This window comes from Branchiostoma lanceolatum, chromosome 3 (assembly GCF_035083965.1).
Source record: "Branchiostoma lanceolatum isolate klBraLanc5 chromosome 3, klBraLanc5.hap2, whole genome shotgun sequence".
Lineage (NCBI taxonomy): Eukaryota > Metazoa > Chordata > Leptocardii > Amphioxiformes > Branchiostomatidae > Branchiostoma > Branchiostoma lanceolatum.
The window spans coordinates 16,478,100-16,504,211 of NC_089724.1; the positions used below are offsets into that span (position 1 = coordinate 16,478,100).

At 42.6% G+C, this 26,112-nt stretch overlaps 1 protein-coding gene and 1 long non-coding RNA gene across 9 annotated transcripts; both read left to right on the forward strand.

Annotated features, from left to right (window-relative positions):
* Positions 1-849: 849 nt before the first annotated feature.
* Positions 850-2,703, forward strand: LOC136430632 (uncharacterized). The gene is made up of 2 exons (XR_010754917.1): positions 850-1,154; positions 1,533-2,703. It is a non-coding gene; the product is annotated as an uncharacterized lncRNA (long non-coding RNA).
* Positions 2,704-3,221: 518 nt separating this feature from the next.
* Positions 3,222-26,112, forward strand: LOC136430630 (uncharacterized). 8 transcript variants are annotated; one of them, XM_066421399.1, is made up of 6 exons: positions 3,222-4,383; positions 7,482-7,585; positions 20,419-20,529; positions 20,828-22,451; positions 22,767-22,889; positions 23,199-26,112. In XM_066421399.1, exons 4-6 carry the CDS (start codon positions 20,859-20,861, stop codon positions 23,436-23,438), a joined length of 1,956 nt encoding a protein of 651 aa, XP_066277496.1. In that variant the 5' UTR covers positions 3,222-4,383; positions 7,482-7,585; positions 20,419-20,529; positions 20,828-20,858; the 3' UTR covers positions 23,439-26,112. The 8 variants fall into 8 exon arrangements, with proteins under 8 accessions (XP_066277496.1, XP_066277495.1, XP_066277503.1 ...); XM_066421398.1 differs by lacking the exon at positions 7,482-7,585; XM_066421406.1 differs by lacking the exon at positions 7,482-7,585 and having other exon boundaries at positions 20,833-22,451.

Genomic DNA, 26,112 nt, shown 5'->3' on the forward strand with positions numbered 1-26,112 from the left:
AAGATACAACATTTGTTCCTGCTTGCGCATAACTATAACTATAAGACATAATGTACAATTCGTCTACTGATTTGAGTCGAGATTTAAGTCCTCAAGCTCAATAAATACCAAACCCGGTCGAATAAGCCTTATAGAATTGTGGCGTACGGAAGACAGCCCACAGAAGATATCTTGAAGGCTTTATAATTATTCGTGTATTTATCTGTTTGGACAGACCATCCTACCGTCAAGAAATCCTGCAGGCAAAGTTTCCGTTCTGCAGGGAAAGGCTGAGCTATTCCGTCCAGAAACGTCCGGTACAAATACCATATCTCACTGGAACAGAGTTCCTGGTAAAGATATCCGGTCTTTGGGACTAAAGTGAAGATTGGCCTTTTGTCTCATATCAAGATTTCCGTTCGCAAAGCTCAAGGTTCTTATCTACGAATGCAGAGGCACACGTGAAGGACCGAATCTCACATATCAGCTCCGCCAAATCTCCAAGCAGATGTTGGGAGGGCTTCTTGGCCGTCACAACATGGTACAGTCTCGTGGAGACGTCGCTATCTTTAATCCCGAAGTTCTAGCTTTTGCTTGAAGAAAATAATGGCCCTCGTCCACCACCTGCTTTTCCGATCTGAATTAACACTGAGAATTTACTTTCCCTATACACAGTTCAACTTGGAAAACCGTCCGCAGTTGCTAATGAGATTGTAAATTTCACCAAAAACCAATTCAGGCAACATCTACCCGATTTCAGTGCAAACTATACGAGACTACCTATTATGTGTCACTGAAGATGAATAAATGTATATAAATAGCATACGGTATCATTTCCGCCTTAATTTTTGCAAGTTCGAAAATTCTATAACCACCTTCTACGAGAGTCACAGATGAAGCTAGTACTCCCGTAAAATAAAACACCACTGACATCTTCATTTATGCATTTTAGAAGACTTTGTCATGCATGATAGGGTCCAATAAAGAGTACTGCAGTACTTTTGTAAGTCGCAAGGGGACACCACAGGTCAGAGGTCACCTTTTGACAACACGGAAGTGACTGCATGCACGCTGATCATCCGTGGTGAAAGTGGATGTTTAGTGCGCTGTGTTGTTATTGAGAGACAACTCTGGGGCGCTGCCAACAGCTGCCAAACCTACTTAAAATGAGCAAGGTAAATTATTTGCCACAACCCCATACGTATTCAACAACAGCAACAAGCAAACCCACTTCAGCCATGGGGGAGGGGCGGGTCGGCCGATTCGATGGGCGATGACATGTCTCTTTACACCGCCTGTGTGTTCTCTGTAATTTTCTCCGGCTTGCATGCTGTTTTGATATATGACATATATTATATCTATATCAATGGTCTTGTTCCAGCCGAAAGGTTGTGCATGTAAGCAACAGAGCAAGATAACATTTATGTCAACATTTAGACGAATTATCAAATGATTTCTCAACTGCGTCATAGCCGAGGTACGAGACCTGGCCATAGCTAGTCTTTAGTTCATGTATCTAGTCCTGTCAGTGACTGTACGCTTTCTTTCAACAGGTTTAAAAGATGGGGGCATCGTCAGATAAACCCGACACGTCCGACAAAGCCACAGAAGACCCAGTAAACAGTGTTCCGTCGAGCGATGGAGTCTCGAACAGCAGTGTCAAAGACTCGGAACCACAGAAGGAAAATGTAGAGACGAAAACTGACAGAAGTCTGGACGAGAAGAACAGCAAACTTCAGTGTAGAGAAGAGGGAAGCAAGTTGGACAAGATGGAAGAGTTCACAGATACTGCGGCGTATTGGATCGTGTGTACCAACTGGCCGTGATAGAGAGACCCTGAGACGTGAAACTTTATAGCAACTCTTAGTACGTCATGGTCGTGCAACTGCGCCATCTGGCGACACAACAATGATATTGCTGCCCTGGTTAGCTACATTCGTTACAGTCCCAAAGCCATTACCAATGAAACATAAGTGTTTCTATTGTGGTAAGGTTTTGTCACTGTACACAATTTGTGCTAAAAATAATGACTAGGTGCTTGTCATTGGACTGATAAAGGCAAATATGGTAGAAGTAGGTTGCAGAGAGAGAGAGAGAGAGAGAGGCAAAGACACTGAGACAGACAGACAGACAAACAAACAAACAAACAGAGGGATAGAGAGGGAGTTACACAGAGAGAGGGGACTGAACGAAGAAGCTTCGGGTCGTTGTGGAAAACAAACGTCTGCTACTGTCATATATCTTATCCTTATGTTTTACGCAACGTACTTAAAGCAAACCGGCATTTGAGGAAAAAGTGAAGTCCTACACACGTTTTTTTTCCAGACAAAATCCTTTCGAATGGAATGTCCTCCAAACTCATGTAACAGTTGACTTATTTTTTGTAACACTAGGTCCGTCAACATTGCTAGCTATATGTTTGTTGATGACTGCAACTGTCTATTTTAAGTACAACATATATTCATAAAGTCTTGCTAAAGTCCACTTGTCAATTGTCTCTCCAAATTCTCGGAAAGATAACCATATAAGGAAAGACTAGGTCGAGTTGTTTTGCAGTAGGCGGTGCATCATGGGGCATCTGTTGCTTGCAAGAGTTGGCTGGCGTAAGTTGAACGGATACGTTTGGAAATGATCTTAAAATGTCCCAATCAATCGGGAAAGACGTTATATTTTTAGTTGATAAGTATGTTAACGTTCTATTAAACAGATGAAGTAGTCCTCGTTTATGGTCTCATCCCAAAGAGTCCGTACGCCAAAAAATGAACGGCTGCATGAACTGCTGTGTGTTTATATCGGTGGGAAATTCCTTTTAGCCAGCCCAACTGATCTCAAGCGTCAAACTGACGAAAGCTTGTTTGTAACTGAAGAAATTAGCAGGTGAAATTCGGCGGCCGCGCGCGAGGTCGGACGTGCTCAGCCCGACATTGTAGGTGATGCGGTCGTGCGCTTACAGCTGGAAAGTGCTAGCCTCCGTTGCAGTCCTTTTCCCCGCAGCGTGTTTTTTTTTCAATTTTTTTTTTGGGGGGGGGGCGCCACGTATCTGCTTGGGATCCCGTATCCGCCGTGCCTCTGTGTCCGCTATAGACCCTGTGTCCGCTGCTGGGGAGCGGACACAGGGTCTATAGCGGACACAGAGGCACGGCGGATACGGGATCCCAAGCAGATACGTGGCGCCCCCCCCCCAAAAAAAAAAATTGAAAAAAAACCACGCTGCGGGGAAAAGGACTGCAACGGAGGCTAGAAAGTGCCTTTTTTGGGGGTGTAGCTAAATGCAGTTTGCAATTGCTATAAAAAGAGATTGTATGTAACGTTAGTGAAACTGTTGACAATTTTCTACATGATCTAGGGTAAATGTTCTCAACATAAAATGAATAACATTGGTACATTTTCTATAGCTTCATTACGAACGCTCCCATGTAAAACACGTATTATAACATGTAAGCCTATGGGGCGAAAAAACTCATGAATGAGACCTTTTAGGGCTGTCACAATATCAGAATTTGCCAGCTGGTTTTCCACCCACATGTCTCCTGACAGCAGCGTTGTGTAATCAAACGCCGTCTCTATTCGTCTTTTCTTCCTGTTTCGACGATATTATTTTCTACTTGTTTCGATAAATATCATGTCATTGTTTCTCCTTATTTTGTTATCGTCACTGATTGTTTTCAGTCCCGACACAAAATTATTTCATGTTACGTTTAGTTTTGTTTATAAATCTGACCCATATAAGATCCCACGCAAAGTGTAAAAAAAACTCTTAATCGATACATTGTCAATACGTTTTACCCCCCACGGAATGATAAAGTTTTCCTTGAGACCACAATGCAAATGAACAGCAGAGTACCAACAAGAAGCTAGAATGTGAATGAGTACAAAACTATGTCCTGTCTTCAACAAAAGTCAGTGTAAATCGCCATGTTTCAAATAGGTATCTGTGTAACCTTACACCGTTACGTAATCAGTTGTTAAGCGACGTTTATTCGATATTTTCCAAGTGAGATGTACAGTGTCACTTAATGAGATTAAGCCCGAAATAGTCTTAATCAGTTTTCTATCGCAATGTTACTCTTCGACAAGATTGCTAAGGATATCATTATAACAAACGTATTTCTCTATGAATATGTTAAAAGGAAGTACAAATTCCAAGAAGTTTTTGGACAATTTTTTCAAATTTAAAATTCTTCCTCGCATTCACTAATTGGTGCCTTCCCGTGTTAGTGTAAGAATGTGGGAGGGGTTGAGTTGAATTTATCCGCTTTATTGACACTTGATCCGCGTCCTTCTTTCAGGCTGTCATCACGTGACGTCTGACCTCTGCCTGACAAGGGTCGCCATTTTGCGTCTACCCTCAAGACAGGATCGACCCACAGCACAGGTGTTCTGGACGGCAGGTGAGGCGAACAGGTGTGTTTCACTTTCATCTGGTACTTTCCGAAAAGCACCGTCCGGTCCAGCAGACACGGTGTCGGCTGTGTGAGTGAGATAGGTTTAATGGGTTTTGTTTTGAGGTGTGTTAAACAGCGATAACGCAAGGCCGGTGTAGTAAAAGACATGTATGTACGGGCACGCGGGCAGTCTGCCAGTTCCAAAACTTCGCGCGCGGGGTTTCCGCAAATTTACCGCCCCACACGTCTGCGACTTCCCGCCGGGAGCGTTCTGTCGTCTGCGCTGACAGGAAATTTGGTCAGAAAATCTCCCGGATGCTAGTCGCTTGACGAGAGAGCAAAAATCCGACCTCTCCAACAGTCTCGAGTGTCGGAATTTTAAGTGTCATCTAGTTTCTAGGAAGTGTGGGCCTTTATGCAAATGACGGTGTTAAGTGAACTAAGTGGTCGATACGCAGTGCCCTACTTTTTGCGTCCAACAAGAGAGAGAAAGAGAGCTGCAATTAAGCGGTCGTGTCGAGCAAGTTTTTCCACAAATGATATTTAAATGCACATGTCTGGACTCGCCAAGGAGGTAAGGTTTTAAGCTTTTCCGTCCGATTTCCTGCAACGTAATGTGGTAGATGGTTGTTGTGACGGTTAACCGGAGAGTGGGTTTTTTGGTAGCCCCTCGTGTCGGGCTTGTCACGCTGCGTTTCTCCAAAAGAAAAGGCTGACAGTTTAAACTGTACACACACAGGTGAGCCGACTAAAGAACCAGGGGCGTCGGGAAAGTGGCGTGCCATTTTAATGAGCTGTATTCTCGAAACTCCACGGATGTCATGTCCACACCACTTCCTGGTCTCGCTTTTGTTGCAGACTTGGCTAGTCTAAACGTATAAAATGGGTGTACTCACAAATGCATCCTGTCTTGATTTACGGGTTGGTTATGGGCGATGTTGTTGTGGGAAAAATTAGATTAAGAGAAGCCTGTGTATTTTCACAAGGAGTTAAACTGTTACCAATGTCTCTTAAACGCGGCCAAACAAAAAGAAAATGTTTGAATTGTTTAGAAACAGTCTCGCTCAATTGCATGGTTAGTCAACCGACATTTGCTCCGTGCGTTTTCACCGTGTCGAAGGTTTCACAGAAAACAAGTTTAGTTCTGTGAAGGTTTATGAACAGCAAGCTTAGACAGCACGCTCTATTTACTTCGGGGTGTATTCAAGAAGCCTTCTCAGGATCGGGTTGTTCTTTCTGAGAAAGTTATCTCGTGTGAATGGCGGACGCTATCACAGGATACACCCGCGTTTTGTTCTACACATGACATGGGGTTTGCGGATAACAAAACTCCGCTAGCTAGGTTACAAGAAGTCAATCTGACGAATAAGATTTTTTTAAAGCAGTCGCTATAGCGGATAAAACTTGAGTGAAAATGATAACATAATGCTTTGGTTGCTGAAAGAATACCGTCCTTGAATCTGAGTAAAGTTTTTTCTCATTGAAAGGACTGTGTGAATTAGGTAGCCTTCTTTTTGGACATTGTGAGTTGGCCTGGGACTGTAGAAGTAATGGATCGGATGGATTGTTTTCATGAACGTTTTAGATCCAGCAAAACAAGTATCTTGAAACAACAACAACAACAATGCCGTTATGTATCAAATTAAAAAAAGGTAAAGACATGTTTCCTTAATGTCTGGAAACTCTGAGTAGCTCATGACGTCGTAATTCTGCACCCTTTACTTGAACTATGCGACGCCAACATTAATAAGACTAGTGTGTGCACTTTTATGTGTATGTGTATGTGTATGTGTATGTATGTGTGTGTGTGTGTGTGTGTGTGTGTGTTTGCATGTATGTATGTATGTGTGTGTGTGAGTAACGTGTGTGCATTTATGTGTGTATGTCATGATGTGTATGTATGAATGTATGTAGTCATGTGTGTGTGTGTGTGTGTGTGTGCGTGTGTGTGTGTTCGTGTGTGTGCGTGCGTGTGTCTCTCTCTGTTTGTGTGTGTGTGTCTCTCTGTGTGTGTGTCCGCGTGCGTTAGTGTCTGTGTGCATCGCCCCCCTCCCCAGTAATGTCATACCGACGACTAATACAGACATAGAAAATTCCTTCACGCTTAATTTCCTTCGCTGGCACAACGTTTCTCATCCGTGAAATCAAGAACGTCAGTAAAAAAGAAACAAACACACTTTCATAATGCTAAACAATGATATGATAATAACTCTGTAGTAAGCACAAAGGATGCACATTACAGATGCAAAATAGCAAAATAGAAAAAAAATCATTTTTAATGAAAGCTACCCTCAAGATTTATTACTGTATTGTACCCCACTGAAATATCAATGAGTGCCCGTCATTGTGCTCTATTTGACATATGAACTCTCACATTCAAACGTCGAAACGTGCCCTGTGTCTGACTGTAATTATCGGGCGGTTCTGGTTTTAAGAATTGGACCTCTGCCAATGGACAAACCACCGTGGGGCTGATTACCAATTCTATTTGATATTCGTCGTGATTTAAAACCAGCGATTGTTCTTTGTGGGCATCTGGACTTTTTGGGCCTGCGGATGCAGTGAAGATCGAGCCTTACATTGTTCGATTGGGGAAAATATAGACATGGGAGACTATATGTACATGTGTCATATTTACACATATCAAAGCGTTACATGTGTACAAGAATTCTCTTTTTAGCAAGTTGATTCAGAAACTTGCGACTGTATCATTCGCACGTCTCTGTCTAGTAGTAAAACATTAGAAATTCGCGTCTGGGGGTAGTGTTAGTTTTTAAAGGTTAGAATGTAGATATGTTGGAAACAGTGAACGTCGATTTGCTAGTGATTGTCTAAATCTGTCCCAGACAAACGCCTTCATTAAGGGTCGTCTCAGATTTATTTGCCTAACCTTACAAATGTAACTTCAGACAAGAATGTTCTTGTGAATCTATGATATAAGATATCTAAGCCTAACATAACGAAGTAAAAGCAGGGCATGGATTGGCTTTTGGAAGTGAAGTGCTTTTTCTGTTGGTAAAACAATAGATGGAAATTAAGCAATCACAGAAACCTAGAACTTTCTGGATCGTCCCCTCGCCACATGATATATCATAATTGTTCGTCTGTGCCGCCCAGGGCTGTAGGTTGTTCCAAGAAGTTGAACAAGTTTTGCAGACAACATTGTCCATTTATCTATATGCAGAAACTGCACAACCGTCTTACTAGTACTGGGAACAAAGGTGAGATTCTTTCTTTCTTTTGGCGTTTCCTTAAAAACCTTCCCAATGGTTAAACGGTATCGTTGCTTTTATTCCCTGTAAAGGTCTTGGAAAACGAAGAGCTACTCATCTTGACTTAACAATTAAGGCGTATAAGATGTAAGTGTCAAAGAAGTAATCGCACAGAGAGAAAGTTTCTTATCTCTAGCCCCGGGTTTCATCAAGACCCTTTGTATGTGAGAATCTTTTGAGTTGTGCCTGCGGATGTTTTGTCGTAGACCGCCGTTGTGTGTACAAGATCTCCCGAAGATTCTAAAAGATGAATACCTCCCTCTTTCCCATAATTCTCTTGATAATAAAGTTAGCCACGTAACATGGGAGGGGGGCTGACTAGTGAAATGCAAAATCCTAAACTCTTGTGTCATAATTGGTCCTTAAACATGCATTCTACCTCGGGGAGAATTGTGAAGTAAGTTACGTCCAAACTTGTGGAACGGGGTAATGTTACAACGTTACCATTATCCACGTTAAACTTGAACCTGTGTTCTTTTGTACGCCAGCTAGTGTTCCTATTCAATATCGGGTGGTGCTCTAAAACACACTTGAATAGGTGATAACAATGGCGGCGGGGTGGGGAGAGAGTTGAGAGAAGAACAATACACTCCGCAACACTTGACGGAGATTCGAAGCAAATTGAAGTGTTGTACTTCCAGCGTTCTGGAAACTCGATCCCCGCATTGTGTCGGATGTTCTCTAATTCTCCAGGACATGCCGCGTGTTCAGTATAGTTTTGAATACCCTCAAGTCGAGTCGCCACCAGACTCTTTCCGCTGCCGAAAAAAGTAGCAGAAACTGGACAAATAGGGTGAATATTTAGGTTACTCGGCCAGCGAAGGGCAAACTAGTAACTCCCCCTCCCAATGACAAATCGTTCACCTCCACTAATTTCTTCAGCTATATTTCCAGCCACTAATCATATAATTCGCCCTAAACTTGTTCCCCTGACGACCAGATCATAGTTAGGTAGGGAGGTAATTATATGATTGTTCTTGTGAAGACTACACGTGAGGTCAGGTTGTCTTGTCTCCGTACTGGTTGCAACTGTTGCATATCATACGCCTCATTAAATGATAAACATCTGCGTCGGCCACAGAAAGTACATTTTATGGATGAAGTTTCCTGCAGATTCCAACTCAAATGCGAGAGCGCGAAAAAAATGGGCAAAAAAAAGAATCCTAGATTGAGATCACAAAATAGAGACCTAACCATTGTAACAATGTACGTTTTGCAAGAAAACATGGTATCACAGCAAGAAAAAATCGTTTATTCCCGTATTCAAGAAGTGCAGAAAGACATGTTATGGTAGCCTTAGCCTAGTATCACCACAACTACACTCGAAGAGAACACAATAATGTCACTTCTACAACTACACTCATTGCTACCTCACTTGTGTCACTGCTAGTGCACTCAAGGCTACCACATAGCATATCTTCACATTTTCGGTATTCTGCTGTTCATCAGAGTCCAAAAACTCTATGTCTATATGTCCACGTTGCTATTGTTTTTATAAGAATTGTAATGATGTAAATAATAATGTTTTCATGCTCTATGTATTTAATTATCTAAAGTGCAATAGTAGTGTGACTGTGATTGTAAAATCAATACAATTCAGTCCAATGATAATGGACTGCAATTTTGATTGATCAATAAAGTTTCAAGTTCATTTGTCTCGTTTGGTCTCACCGGAGGGGAACGAAATTTGTCGTTTTTTTCGACCTCGGTCAATGCGCACTGGGATGTCATCAATAAACTTAACTTGCTGTGGCGTAAGCTTACTCGGCTTAAGTACCACCGTCGCAGCGTAGTAGCCTTGGCTAGTTACTTGAGTGTTGTGCCCTTCGATTTCAGTGCATGCTGTCATCAGTGCTATTTGTCATCGGACGAACTCGCTGATCGGTTTCTACGGGATGTAAACATGTCCGTGTTCGGTTGTGTCTCCGTCTCATGGTGACTTGTAGACCTTCAAGCTTGGTCTCCAAGGTTACATGTAGGTCAGGGGTAGTGTGGGTTACGATACTGTGGATTGCCGTGGTACAGGGTTACTGACGTCTGCGCACAACGGCTGGCGGACGCACGCCTGGGAACGAGAGTAGAGGCAAAGCATTGAGAACTTGTAGTTTTTATCCACGTGTGCAAAACCGATAACCAAACGACCAACAAACAAAATATAAACGCATGAGTTCGTATTTTTAAATACAAAATACTTAAAAGTACAACGGCTTCCCCCCTTTCAGTGGATTGGGGAAGGGATTTCGATAGATGGAAAATACAGCCATTTGCTATTGGTCACAATTATACTATAGGGCCAAACCAACTTAGATGTAGTTCCGCAGGCGACACCACTAGAGAGAAGGGAAACATTTATTTCATCAAACGCCTTTGAGAAACCAAAACTGTGCCTCAAAGACCCTTTGTGCTAAGTTTACCCCTATCCCCACATTTGAAGCTCGTAGTTTGCCTCCCGAGTCGAAGGTCAATTTCACTGAAAGTAAATATCACTAGACGAGTGACGTAAATGTCATATGTAGAAAAACATTCACAGCGACCTTTCACTTCTTGATGAGCTCCACACTAAAAGTTTGGTGGGGTGGGATGGAGGGTGTGTTCGTAACGCCAGCCACATTCTCTGATGTCCCTGACGTTAGACTAGACTGCTGACTGGTTATCACGATCAATTAGCAATGATTGCATCCGTGACACAGAAAACATTTTGTACACACAATGTTTCGGCTATGGACCAGTACATAGTTTCAGGGTAGATCAACTGTGACGGACAGAGAGAGAGAGAGAGAGCCTCATAGCCATTCACACGAGGCGTGGACACGTTAGATGATAGACACATGTCCACGTGTGACACATCCATGATTACTACAGACAAGTCCAACCCCGTCTTCAAATATAACGTCTCAGACTGGTCACCTCCGTGTGCGGAGGTATTGTTTTCGACCTGTCTGTTTGTTTGTTTGTTTGTCTGTGTTTCTGCAGTTATTTCCACATGCCATATATAGGCACGTCTCACCTCAGAGTGGCAGGAATGAAGGCCAAAAGTTTAGCGTTGCGGGAGTGGCGGACAGGAAGTGGAGTTCCTAGTTGACAGATTTAGTCATTTATTAACCTCACCAGACAGCTGACAGACATTCTAACGACAATAGAACAAGACTTACGAGAAAATCTGAATAGTTCACGGAGGTATGAGATCTTCGACTCTGGTTTATTTTGCAACAGACCAGAAAACAATACGGTAAATCTAGTTGCATGAGACTGATTCACCCCCCCCTACACACACACACACACACACACACACACACACACACACACACACACACACACACACACACACACACACACACACACACACACACACACTCATACATTCCAGTTGTCAACTCCCTACATCTGCTTGGACATTGCAGTCAAACGACAACAACACAAACCTAACATCTGCTTGGTGAGTATTTAGACAACACATCAGACTACGCGTGTTAGGTCAGTTCTTATTAAGTAAGACGAAAGGTCATTGGTCCATCGTGAAATCACACCACTACTTGGAGTTTAAACTTTGGTCCGGCCGTGCGTCTTCGCAACAACGTCTTTATCTCTGGCTGACAAAACAAAATGCAAGGTAGTCAGACTTCGGTAAACATTATCAGACGCATAGTTATCCCAAGCAACATCCAGTCTATTGGAAAAAGTATCTATAGATGCTAGTATATCATGGTATAGTTTCATACAATAGTTAAGTCTACCAGTTCAGAATCAAGAGTATATCACAGACACTGTACTTAGAATATCATCGCTCTTGTTAATGGGGCTCTTTTAGACCAGGTGTAAGTCATTTGGTCAACTTGATCAAGTCATTAAAACATTTCCAAATTTCAAACAAAAATCCATAATACAAGAAAACGCTTCATAATCCTTATTTGATTATCCCCCCAAATTATCACATTGAGATCACTCGAGCCAAGTGAACTGCTTTTATTGCCTTAAACCTATCCCGTAGCTGTGTATTGTTTTTTCTTTCGCAGTCACACATAGTCATCTATGTCGCTCATCGATGTTTAAGACTTGCTTGCCTGTTCCTGGTGTCACGTAGAGTTGACCGGCCTGTAGGTGCATGGGGTGGGTGAAAGAGCACGTGCCTGTACAAGTTGGTGAATCAGATGTTTGCTAAAGTCGGCCACGACCCGCCGGCCCCGTTTTTCACAAACACGCCGGCAGCGTTTCAAAGTTCAACCACCTTGTTGTTTATGGCACAACATGTCTGGCATCGTCAGCTATTACATAAAACTCCTTTTTTTGTTTCTTTCGTAAATTTGCAACTAAACGTTTCATATTTGCTTTCGTTTATTGATATTAATGATATGGTGATCACATTCACCTTTATTTGATATGTCACTTCTTATATCTTCGCTGTAGATGTTAGAAATTTCAGCATTGTGGCATTAAAATAACAATATGCAACAAAGGCAGTTGCACAGTATGTACTCGTTCACAAAATGTATAATTGATATCAAAGAATCCAACAACGTACGTCCAAAGCCGCAATATTTAGACAGAATACAGGGTCTTGCCGCATAATGAACAAACTATGGTGACTTGGCAGTTTTTCGGGTGATCAGAAATGGGGTTAGTAAGACGTTTTCGCATAATAAGTGTTTGACATATGCTCTAGTGTTCTTTTAAGCAGCTACAACGTCAAGTATGTACCAGGCCGCAATGGTATAGTTCTTACCGTTATCCACGTTATCCGTATATACATGTATACAAGTCACAAGATATATATATATATCGTAGTTGACAACGTCGGTACTAGAAATTTAAAATACACTAGCTAGATCAAACTTACAATGCATTTACGTTGCTCGCCATGTTCTTATATGGTTTTGGTCCCTCCACGTTTTTACCTTCGCCGAGAAGGTTATATTTTTTGTTTTCACCGTTACCCTATAGCTAAAAGAGACGGGAATCGAATCGAGTACTTCAACTTGTACGTGCATTTCCCTCATTCTGGTCTGTGTTGTGGTTGTGTAATAGTCAACCAGGGGAGACTTCAAATTCAAGTTCACCTGAGTACAATGGACTTAAGGAAGTTTAGAAAATGATTTGTCAAGTTGAGTTCTACCGATTTTTATCGTACGTGGATATCTACGCCTGACGATTATTTACACACGTTACACGTCGCGCCGTTTTCATCGTCATACGGCACACTGAACTGATAGGGAGAATTAAAGGGTGATCTCGTACACTGAACTTTGACTGACCCCGAGTCTCGTACCCTTCGCCCAGGTTAGGGGTGAACTAGAGGACAAGGGAGGACCCAAAGGTTGTAAAACAATAAACCGGCGGTCTGGCGCAACTTGGAACCGGCGGGGTGCGTGCAGTTCGCTGAAACAGTGCCAATTCCACAACTTCCTCCTAGGAGCGCTACAGGTGTCAGAAACTCTTTTCGTCTTCGGCGGTACGTCGTCTGGGGTGAATACGTACAGAGTACTTTAAGGAATTATGTTTGGATTTGTTCAAGGGAACTTAGAGAGAAAGGCTGGAACTCGATAAACACAAGGTACGTGTAAAAAAAAAAACACATTTTATATTTCTTAGAATTACTGGGAAATTTACGTGAACTACAGTTTGGGCTATTCTTGGCACTTTTATTCGATGGAACGTCATGATTTGCAGGAGAACAAAACAACAAGAAACCATTTTATTGTGTTTCACGTGTTTCAAACTCTCAACAGACGTTGAACAATTACATTGCTGACAGGGTCCTTCTAAAGGCCATGAATTATAGGAAATCAGGAATCGTTTGGAATCTAACTTAACCACATGGGAGTCTTAGAGAAGAAAGGACGATGATAAACAGCGGTTTTGAGAGTTCTTGTTATTTCTTTAATAGTGCGTGCCGGGTCACAAACATCGATCGTGCGGTCGTCGCGCGATCGAAAACTGAGGGCATTCTTGGGATAGTCGTGCACGTGTCGTACAAAATTCAGCTGTCCTGTTACGGAAAAGACTGTTTGGATATGCCTTATCGGTGGTTGCATTGCGTTGGTTCTGTCGCAGACTGCACAGTAAAATTCTACGGCATCAGAATCGTACGACGACCGACGACGAATGTGACCGACCGCGCCGTTAGATGTGCGACTACTGAGGGCTTTACTGGGAAATTCACCTGTTGACCCCAGGGCGACCCCGCCTCGGCTCTAGGTGGTGTCCTATCAATATTTGTGGAGTCAGGGTTACTTCAAGCAAAGGAAACGGGCGTATTTGTCCCGCCACGTCTGGACGGCGTGAAAAGTCGACATGTTTTGTCTCAGGTATTCAAAGAAATGTTATTCGGGTCCGATCAAGCGGGACCTGTTCCAAATGATGCGCGTTGGCACCGGTGTCATGAGAACTATAAGTCAAATGGCTGGCTGTGAGGGCCGCGGTACATTTGTCGTGCTATGTAGGCTCTCGACTGCAAATTGAGGGCGATTCTCGCGGGTCAGTCGTAGATGTGTCGTACAACCGTCTTGTGACAAAAAAGGTTGTAATCGGCCCTTGACGACGGTCAGTTCTGTCATAGCTTCGCTGAAAATCCTACCACAAAACAACAGAAAGTTGCACGACGAATGTGACAGTGCGACTTGATTTGAAAACAGAACGACTTTTCAAGCTGACGTATACGCGAAAACTGGCTAACCGTTACTCTACAAAACTCAAAACTGTTGTACGATGTTCACTTGTGTTGAGGTATTTCATTCACCAATGCACGATGTGCATACTGAACGAGTAGACATATTTGCTAAATGAGGTAACGAACTCTTTACGTTATGCGTCAACACAACCGGGCACTGATTAAAGACCACATTCTAGTGCGCACATTCATCGTAAACGCCAGACTATTGTTCTGGTAGCGAGTTCTTTCAACCGGTCTCCTCAATTAGACCTCGCTTTAAAAAGAGCCAGTTCTTGTAAATGCACAATGGCGTGACGCAGGTATACTCTGGACATTCAACATAGTACAAAAGAGAGTTCTCTGACGCCGCCCAATTAAAAAGGTACTCGGTACGGGGGTGTAAAGGTTAGCGTTAGAATCATTATTTGCACCTGATAATGAGAAGTCAGATGGAGAATCGGTAAAAGAAATTTAGTTGTAGTGTAACTTGGTTGACCGACATCTAGGGCACGGATCAAAATGACCAAGCGTGATGACAAGCTGTCAAGTCCGTACCAGGCGAAACTACTTCCCATATCAGTTTCCCCATTCAGAATCATCCTGACGACATTCTAACATACCAGCGGGGCACTGTATCATTCTCGGTGGGATTTTGGGTTGTCTCTGGCAACTCTGGGAGAATAGTACGGTGTTGTAGCTTGTTGTAGCTTCTTCATGCAGTTTGTCTTCTTTTTATGTAGATGTCAGAAAGAAGATTCGAAGTCAGCTACAATTCACCAAATGTATTACGATAGGGCTCTGTTGTATAAGCGTACAAGTTTAGGCCGGGACAACATGCGCATTTCGTTTGCTGCGTACGTAACTTATATATGCATACATACACGGTGCATCACTTTGTTCTACTAGTATGCCAAGTAGACAAACGAATGATACTTCGGATTTTACTTCTTCAAAAATACCTTAGACACAAAGGCTGTGACAAGTTGAAGCGACCAGGTATTACGTTAGGTTTGCTCGACATGAAAAATGTTTTTTCTTGTTTGCAAAAGAGGCGCGCCCGTGGTAGTTCCGGCTTTCAAAGAAACTCTTTGACCGCAAATGTCGTGGAACGGCCGACAGTTCTAGCAGGGTATTTTATTTATGTTGTATTTGTAAAGTTTTGACGGGTTGGCATGTGACGTTCGGTAAGGGTTTCAGTCTGGCAGGCTTCAACTTCTTCAGTCGCAAACGGATTGCTTCTTGACTGGTCAACTTCGGCTAGTCCTGCAGGTATTTGCGCTACATTGTTCTGCGCTAGGCAGTTTGCCTCAAAATTCAGTCGTCGAGAACTTCAAAATTCAGAACAAAGTAACCAACAAACGGCAAAACTCTGGATCAAAGTGTGGATGCACGTTGATGATGTTTGGTATGTCGTTAAGGCTTGATCGAGTGAGTATTTTAGCCCCCTGCGAGTGTTTGTATCTCATGTGACTTCTTAATCGTAGGTCTTAGCTTGTTGTCTATATTGTCAGCTTTAAACTCACCCCCTTGGCACGAGACAGACAGACACGATACCTGATCTCTTACACCTGTCGGAAGGACTTAAGACTATACCAGATCCGTTCGCGTTTTAAGAGAACCCGTATCGCCTTAACATGGACTGTTTCGTGGCGATACATTCCCCCAGTCACTTTAAAACTCAGAAAATCCAAACAAATGCCTTTAGATTCAGAGAGGCATGTAGAAATATTGCCAAACGTTGACAGAAAGGCTGTTTAGGTAGATAATTGGGGTCAGACTAAAAAAGAACACCTGATACAGGGTGGGCTACATCAAAGAATAGAATTCATATGTCCCACTCTAGGTTCATAAACATGATAGGTCGGCTGTGAACGTTACCTGGGACAGGTGGACAGGGTAAGATGTCAGTTCTGAACATGTTGGAGCTTTAAAAGAAGTCTACAACCAGATCCATACGTCACTGTCTAAGCAATAAGTGATCCGGGAAAGATAGCCCCGGAATTCAACAGTCTAGGGTGTGCGATTGTTCGCCTGTAAAATGACGACTTTGAGAAGGGGTTGACTTCATTGTGCTCCACTTTTGACAGTTATGCCACCCAAGATTGTCAAATGTGAGGACTGAATGATTGATTGGGTTGAAATTTCAACCCGAAGAAAGAGGCCAGACACATTTTTGTGCGATGTGGTTTCAGCGCGCACAAAAAGGGAACGGGAAAAGGGACCCCATTTTCTATGAAAACCCATTGTCTGTGTGGTCGCGCGGGCCATGCGCCACCTACGAATGACATAAAAGATCTTTATTTCTGCTGTAAATAATCCGTACACTTAATCCTTTCCAAAATATTGTCGGTGTAACATTAGAAGGGGAGGGGAAGTCAGCGCAACAAATCGGACGTATCACAGTTCTATGGAAAGTCGCGCTCACAAAAGGTGTCAGAAGCGAGCTCTAATGGGACAGGGTCAGCTCTGTTTTGGTTAGCCGTATTTGTACAGAATACCCGATGCCAACAGCTCGAGCTGCTTTTGAAAAATTAGGTCGGAAAGGTTGAGGAGTAGTCGTGCGAAGGAGACTCTATATATAGTATCCAGGGACAGGTAAGAAAACATTCTTGCATCTGTAACTTTTAACCATAAGTGTTTCTGCCACGCTTTCTTGTGTCTTCAACAGCTTTCTGTAAGTATTGTTTTACGTCAGGATCCTTAAGTGGTCGTGCGTCAGGTGTATCATTCTTCAGACGTGTAAAAAAAAGAAAACGTTTCCAAAACTTGCAGATATGTTTTAGCTCAAGTTTTTCTTGTTGTTGGTGGTGTTTTTCGTATGCAAACGACAAAGACGTTAGTTTAAAGGGGTTTCACGGTAGAAAATAGCACTGGTTTGTTTGTAAATAGAAGCAGAAGTGTTAGAGTAGTTTTACTCTGTTTCGAAATTTATCTGCGAAAATTATGTGGATGTGGCTTAGAATTTTCAGGGTCTTTGATGTTACATAGAATGTATGTGCGTGGTTTTTTGGTATGTGCGTGTGTATGTGTATGTGTGTGTGTGTGTGTGTGTGTGTGTGTGTGTGTGTGTGTGTGTGTGTGTGTGTGTGTGTGTGTGTGTGTGTGTGTGCGCGTGCGTGTATGCGTGCGTGCATTGGGAAAGGGGCACAACACGTTTTTTATGAAAACTTTGGTTTGTGAGGATTGACATATTGAAACGAAAATATATCTCAGATAGTTAGTTTCTATGTACAGAAACACAGGTATCATTTTTTTAATAACCTACGTCAAACTTAGATAGCATGCGGTCGTAACATAGCAACGTGTCATCAGATTAATGTGAACGTTATGGTTTGATGCGTGTTGACAAAAACACGCAAAAGGCATATTCTCTCCGCGTTTTGTACATAAATAACTGTGCGGGGTTTGCACATGCACATCCCTTGTCATTTGTGACCCGACCAATTTCAAACCTGTCTGTAGAAGCCTCCAGGATAACTATTGTACAAGCGACATTCTAAAGCCTTCAGCAAACACAGACAGTTCGCGTTTGTACAGGTTAATCATCACTCCATGTGACTCAGCCTGTCAGTCGACCTGTCACATACTCCGTACGACAGCGTTACGACAGCAACATGCGTGTGGTATCATTCTTGTGATTGTTGTGGATGTGCCGTACGAAATACAGCCGTTTTGTGACAGTGACAGTGTAGGAATGAATAGATGCGCACTGTCTGCTTGCCTGGTCAGAACTCTTCTAAAGAGTTTAGGGTCTGTGCTTTATTTACTCATAATAGTCACAGATCATGACAGATGTAGATTAGGAACTGATCATTACATCTGTACGTAGCCATTATGAGTGCCTATAAAGCACAGATCCAAAGAGTCTGTAGAAGAGTTCTGACCGGGCAACAAGATAGTGCGCATCTAGTCATTCCTGCAACAGAAAAGGTTGTCGTAGATTCTTGCGACGGTCGGTTCGAAATCTGTCAAAGCACCTAAAATTTCAACAACAACAACAAAATCCGACGTATGTGACTGATCGATGTTTAACTCGCAAGCAAACGTTTCTCCATGATATGATTAACCAGCTCATTTGGAAGGTAAATAAAAACGACCTTTTCCTGCCTGTTCACCCGTATAATCGAACCGACACAACTCGCATACGACAAGGTGATTATCAGACCTGGCGCTAATTGATATTCATGCAACGTTTCGTCTCTCCCCTATATAGTCCAGTTGAAGGTATTTTCTGTGTGACATACACGGCTACGTCTATCCCTCGCTGGGCTCATACCTATATCGATGTGGACCTGATTTTAAGTTTCGTGAATTTCATTGCCTTTCACGCAGGAATTGGACAAAGAACATACCAACCCCCTTAAAATGATACAGATAAAAGACGAGAAATGTTAGTGATATGTGTATATATATAATGTTATATGTCTAAACTGTGCATGGTCATTGTAATTTAAAACAGTTGACAAGGCAGGGAAACTAGTAACAAAGGGCATCTCAATAATCAAAGCAAAATATCTAAAACCAGAGGTGTTCGATCGCTTCTTGAGACGCTCTCAATACACATTCTAGATATTTCTTGTCGGTATCTTAAAACTCAGTTCACACATGTTGCCAATTTCGGCACGCTGTTTTTCCACCTTTAACAAGTCATAAATTCCATCATGAAGCCTTCAGCATCGACTTGTTATATCCATCTAAAAGAGGTAGAAAACCTATTCAAATTGTTGGTTAAAGTTTTTCTGTACAACAGAGATCTACTCAGAAAAAACGCTGTATCTAATAGCATTAATATTACACAAAACGTTATGACAACTTCTTGCCTTAACTAATATACATGTACAGGGTTGAGATACATTCTTATTAACAGACATATCAACATTCTTGCTTTTTTAATGCATCAACATTTTTCATAACACAAGCCTATAGATCTCAAGTGTCAAATACTCTCAAGCTGTCAACGAAGACTAATTGTGGCAAAGAATTTTTGTAAAGAAATCCCTACATTTATGTTAAACCATCATCTTATACCATCCCTAGTATACATCATATAAGGTACTTAAGTTGAATATGTAAAGCTTTTTATACCTCTAACATAAACGTTTGCAACATTTCTATACTAATTACTAGACAGGCTCTAATGGCTTTGGGTTGCTGCTCTCAATTCAGGCCGTAACAAAGAGCAGCTTGGAAACAGATCCCCCGCGCTAACCAATCACCACTGCTGTATTATTTAAGCGTGCGAGCCCTTTGTGTCCATGTCATTACAGCTGTGGATCACTTACACATCCCTGTCGTACTGTGGGGGATGTTTCAGTGCTGTGCTCGGAATCAGAGAAAGCTTCTAAGTCTTAAAATACGTCTTAAGCACATAATCTGATATGTCGGTACAAGGTAGACAGGATTCTCCTTAACACTAAGAGTTGGTTTCCTGTTCTTGAAGTGCTTCTTAATTGTACTTGAGTCTTTACAGACGCACAATGAACTCTCCTGTAAAAGTTTGCGTTTGCACTCCTGACATGCCCTTATAAAAGAAATGCCTTTACTGTGTTTATTGTAAACCCAACTTGTATTGTATTTTGGACCGGTAAAGTAATGATCTAGGTTTGTGATCTAGAACTCCTTTTTGGGATTTGCCTTGAAAAAAAAAAGAAGCCTGGAGAAAACAGACCAGATAGCTAACGTTACAGAAGAAGAAGAAGAACTTTATTGCACGACAATTGTACATGGTACAATGTATGGCAAGAATTCGTAAACATACATAACAATCGACTATTTCTAATATTTAACATTTTCAGAGAACTCATCTACAACATGAGTAACAATCTATCTAATAATGTGCATTCTAATGGCTAAAACAGTATAAAATTTACTGGTGACGATGATAGTATTTTGTGCCAGGAATGTAAAATAATGTCTCGTTTTTGAACATGAGAGGACATTCAGATCCTTTTCATCCAAGACTGTGAATGGCAGCTATTTACCCAAGAGTGCAGATTAACACTCATTTAAGTGTGGGAAACTCTCATAATCCCTGACTAGCGATTCACATTGCGTCTGATGCAACTTTTAGAACACTGTTTAACTGGGTCATCTTACACAATAACAACGTAACCATACTGTTTTCCTTCACCTGCAGGTAACCAGTCACGTGGCAAACACGGCGAGGGTTGACCTGTACTACTAAGAGATGCACCAGGCTAGTACTACTCCACAACAGTAACGCACATCCATGGTTAACAGTTAACAGGTGGGCACACATCGCATCAAATTCCTTCACTGCAAGTCAATAGATAGCAGTGTGAAATAGCTCCCTTTTGTGTGGATGCAGGTAATTGCAGGGTGATGAAAGACCTGCATTGGTCTGTACCACTACAAAGATGCCAACAGCAGTAGATTTGTAGCGGTATACAGTGATGTTTGAGGCCAGGTCTTAACACAAGGGGCGATAGATGGACAATTTTAAGACTTGTAGTGATATTCTTTGCTGTATTGAGATTTACGTCATGAATATTGAACAGTTGTTGAAGCTTTGCTTTTGTTTGCAGAGCAGAAAAAGACAGTGTCATTTGCTGCGCTATGGCTCGTCAAAAGAAGGATCCAACGAAAAGGCCTCAGGAGAAATCAGAAGATGAATCAAAGGGCGATGGCGCAGCGAGCCCAGATTCAACGCGACCGACAAACAGTGGGGACTTAGCCGTGAATAAAGGAGCCCACGCCGCTCCTGGAGGAACACTGGCCAATAAGATTGTAGAACTCATGTTTTCTAAGATGGGAGGCCCTGTTGAAGTCCGCGAAGACTCTAAACCGCACAACGCACAACCAAACGGCCGAGCTGACAGCCGCGCTTCAACAACGTCTTCCAACGCCGCGGCGACAAGCGCCACTACCGAAGAGGCTATTCTGGATCTCAGTGTGAAAACCAAAGCTTCGACGTCATCCTCAAGTGAAGAAGTCAGAGTGAAGGAGGAGGCAAGGGAAGAGGACGATTCTGAGGTGTTTGATGACGTCGGTGCACTGGATCTTTCGGTGAAGAGAAGGAGCAGCACAAGCATGCCACAAGATGCGAAAAGGCGCCGGTCGAGCGACAACTCCGGAACTTTTCCTACGCCACCTTGCACGCCGAAAAATACAAGCCCCAACTTTGTGTTTTCGCCAGCCGGGGTACAAAATATCCCGCCCTTGCCGACGACGAGGGGGATGGTCGTGCCTAACCCTGCGCTGCAGACTGCTCACCACGCGCTAGGTGCGACGGTGGTTGCCGCCCTGATGGGACAGAGTTCCGCTGCAGCGGGCCACCCTGCAACCGTCCCCGCCCCTCTCCACCAGCTGCCCGCTGCCGTAGCGAGCAGGGAGGCCGGGATGAACTTGACGTCTAAGCCAGTTGTCACAGCAGGCCATCCACCGATGATCGTCAATCACCACGGACAGCCGACCCTGCTCCGTTTCCCGTACGCCCTGCCGCCCGGCACGTTCGTGGCGCCGCCCGGTCTCCCGGGAGGAGGCCCGCGGCTCATCTCCCCTCATCTTCTCGCCACACTGCGCCCCCAGCTCGTGGTCAACAGGCGCCTGGCCGTGCCCCACCCACCTGCCAACATCGACCCCAAAACCGGCCCCTCGCCTACGACGTCAGACGTCATGAAAGCACCCCATCTGCTGCAGTACATGACTGCCAGCCAGACCAGTCCTCCGGCGATGTCCCCTCCGGACAGGAAGAGCCCCAACCACCATGAGAACCATCATGGCGTCAGAGGGAACGCGCCTCTCGTCTTCACCTGTAAGACGTGTGGGATCCCCTTCCCGACTGTCCGCAAGCTCGCCGGCCACATGAAGATCCACAACAACGACAAGCTGTACTACTCCATCACGGTGGACGAGAACGGACAGGACAGCACGATCTACGTCTGTCAGACGTGCGGCACGCAGTTCACCATCTACGAGAACCTGATCGCCCACATGCAGCACCACGGCGGCGAGGACATGTACTCCTTCTACATCTGCGAGGTCTGCAACGCGCGCTTCACGCAGGCGTCCGACCTGAAGATTCACGCCCGCATCCACATCCGGGACAAGCCCTTCACCTGCGACATCTGCAAGAACAAGTTCACGCACCTGCAGTCGCTCAAGACTCACCAGAGAATTCACACCGGCGAAAAGCCATACCAGTGCAAGGTATCTACAATTCCTTATTTGCTTTCAAAGTAAGATTGCAAGATGACAACAGTTGAACATGTAAAATTCAATAATGTTTTGAACATGATGTGGCAAGTCACTCAGATACAACAGACCAACCAAAGCTGTCCATTCAAATTTCAGCATTTCAACCAATAAGAGAGAGACCTGTTTGGATTTTTACATCTTTAATTTGTCTTTCCACATTTTGGCTGAGGTGGGCTATGAGATCCACGTACATGTATATTGCTAAAGACGTATATTGCTCAAGAAGAAATTCTTATGCTCATGTCCTTGTTCTTCCTCTTCTCAAAGGTTTGCCAGGCACGTTTCACCCAGCTTGGTCATCTGAAGGCACATTCCCGCATCCATACCGGAGAGAAACCCTACCAATGCGGGACGTGTGGCGCCAAGTTCAGCCAGCTGGGCACACTCAAGGTAAGAACACAGTATCTGTCTTTGTCCCATGTAATGCATAGTACTTCTGACAATTTCTTAAGCATGATGAATCAAGGTCGCCTTAAACCCAACACTAGCCCAAGAAATCCGTGAATTTGATCTTACAAAATGTCTGACCTCAGCAATCAGTCAAGAGTGCCCGGAAGTCTATACCACCCGCCGTCTCTGTTGTTGAGTTATGGTTGATGTGCCCTGATGTATAGATGACCTCCTTGACTCCTCTCACAAAGTGGTCCTGTTCACACTACGTGTCTGCATTATTCAGTTTCTTCGTTCCTTCACGACCAGGTCCACATGCGGATCCATACCGGAGAGAAGCCGTACCAATGCAAGACGTGCGACGCCCGCTTCACGCACCTGCGCTCCCTCAAGCTGCACACGCTCCGCTCGCACATGGACGACCTGTCTCAGGCCGAGCAGGACCAGCTCAAACTGGACACGGGAACGATGGGCGCCACCCAGCAGGCGTCGCCAGAACCGCAGGCGACTGCGAGCGCAGCTGCTGCCTCTGGTGATGATCATGAGTAAAATCAGTTGTTATGACACAACTTGTTTAGATTTGATCAGTTCTAATTGGCAATCTCTTGAAAATGTTACCAGCTAAGAAAATTGAAAGTGACCTAATTCTTATCTTGAAAAGATACCTGATAAAGATTCATATGGAATAATAGAAAGCTCAGCTACAGAATGGTTTTTGAAATCCGTTATATATATTCTTGCTGCCTATGTTGTAGTGACAAGTGTAACCTGCATCTGGTATAAAATGGAAACGGAATCTCATTGGCTACCTGAAACGATTCCTAATTTGATTGACATGCATATGACTTCGAAATGCAAATTTGATTCAGTGTCCAAAGACATGTTGTCATTGCTTTTCTATAGATCTAGCAGCTCTGTCAAATCTGAAGCAAGTTTGCATGTTATTTTTGAAATGTGAAATGCAAACTGCTTTTTGGGCGAAAGTAGATGATTTTACCTTTTGTATAAACCAACTCCAAAGTGGTGTTTTACATGTGTGTAATGTTAGAAAGTTAAACTTTTATCAAAGGTATTCTAATTTTTTTTTCTGAACCTTTTTCCTTGTGGTGTTAAAATGAAGATGCCTGGACTGTGTCGCAAAAGGGCTTATTATGATGCTGCTGAAAGCAGAGTGCTACATCTGCACATTAATGCACAATTTGTGATAGAAATTTGTTGATGTAACGTTAAGTGTACATATAGATGTAAAGGTCTTGCTGCATAAATAGCACAAAGAAAGTTACTATCATTGGGAAATTTGTATGATGCCATGACAAAAATTATAATTGTAAGACATTAGCTATCGGTTATCGAATAGCCAGTGTGTTCTTCACTGGCAATTGACAAGTTTTACAATAAGATGGGTGTATCTAATACAATGCTTTCGGGGCTTTTATAATTTTCAATGCAAATTTGAGAACGTGTTGAAGTGTTCTTCCACATGAGTGAGATCTTTTAAACTAATGTTTTAAAAATAGAATTTGATGAAACTTCTCAGAATGTATTGGAGGTAGGTTAGATGGTGCCTGCTTCTGTATAACAAAGGCTGGCATTGGGATGTTTAAGGAAATGTCACTATGCAAATGTTGTGCATTAAATAGAAGGTATAACTTTTGGAAAGCTTGCACAACCAACAGTACTTTTGCTGATGACGACGAAAAATGATGATGCATTCGGTTAGACGTACATCATGTATGTACTTTGAGAGGTGCCTCTTCAGTCATTTTGTACATACTGATTTTTCTACATATTCTCTTAGAGCTGTTAGTTTTAAAGGTTTGGGTTCACATTCCTTCTACAAAGTCACAAAACTTGAAGACAATAATTTCCATTCAAGCAAAACTGCCCAGATCCAGCTCAGTATGTTTATAATATTGAGATCGAGAAATACACGCTTGCCATTTATACAGCTGTTTCGTGAAAATACGCATTACAGAGACAATCATATGCTTACAGTAACAAGCCTTTAAGAGAACAATGTTTTTATAAAAGTTTAAAGGACTCTATTTGTAAGAGAATTCTGATGAGCAAGTATGTAATATGATGTGTGTGGCTTTTTTAATTACAAGAACAGCATTTAAAACCTTGAAGCATCCATATGTGAACTGAACTGAAATTGTGTTTATGTAGCAGGGTTATACCATGACAAAATAACTCAGTTGTACATCCTTTGATCAGATAAGAATTAAGGAAAGGGATCTAATACTACTGTACATATGATATCTGGAAGGAAAAAGCAGACAATCATAGGAGTGCCACATCTGGATACAGTAGAGTCTCAGGGTTTATCTTATACATGTGTAGATATATTTAGCAATTTGACACGTCTGGAAAAGTACCAAATGGCAAACCCAACTATACATGTTTTACAAACCAGATAGGCAGGCTTGAAAAGGCAGTTTGGATCGTTGTCTGTTGCCATAGTCGCCATTTTAAATGGGCTCTTTGTACGATTTTGGCGGCAGAACTGAAATATTCTATATGCCGAAATCTTCATGTAGACTATTTTTGCCAGTGGTATCTTTTCCATATAGCTTCACATTGTAAAACAAAAGGTGTATGTTAGTATGTGTGGACATGTAGTATTGTATACATATGCCATGATGCTGCTATGAAGTCTTCTAAAAGTAACAGTTTTTAATGCATTCTAAGTCTAAGTCTCTTACGTGTAGTTTTGATACCAACATGAATTGTTGTGTGGTGAAATAAGACAATCAGTGAACTGTAACTCTTTTCAGCATTTTGGGTTGTTAATCTCTTGGTTCTCTCTTTTGTTGAAATGAAGTAATTGTACAAAGTGAAATGATAAGAGCTAGTTTACTGATTTTTCACAAGAGGTAGCCTGTATATCTTTTGTATGGATACGGTGTTGTCAAAATAAACGGCAGTCGATTCTTTTACCCCAAAAAGTGTACTAATGACAATGGAATATTTCAAAAGGGGAACTGAACTTACACGAAAAGGGAATTGTCATTCAGTTGAGCTACGATGTAGTCTCAAGATTTAAAAAATGCTAACAATTTCAGGGTACTGTATATTGTTGAGAAAAGTTATTTGTTAATGTCAATGCAAAAAGTGAGAGAACCGCCCAAAATTGCCTTTGTTTAGGACATGCCTTATACAATTTATGGTGGTTTTTTTTGCAACAATTGATGTACAATAATACACATTCTACTGTGCATAA

Excerpts from the sequence above, each read along its gene's own strand:
- LOC136430630 (XM_066421399.1), top strand. The coding sequence starts at position 20,859 with ATGGCTCGTCAAAAGAAGGATCCAACGAAAAGGCCTCAGGAGAAATCA. Across the intron at positions 22,452-22,766 it reads AAAAGCCATACCAGTGCAAG|GTTTGCCAGGCACGTTTCAC; the intron begins GTATCTACAATT and ends CTCTTCTCAAAG. Across the intron at positions 22,890-23,198 it reads GCCAGCTGGGCACACTCAAG|GTCCACATGCGGATCCATAC; the intron begins GTAAGAACACAG and ends CTTCACGACCAG.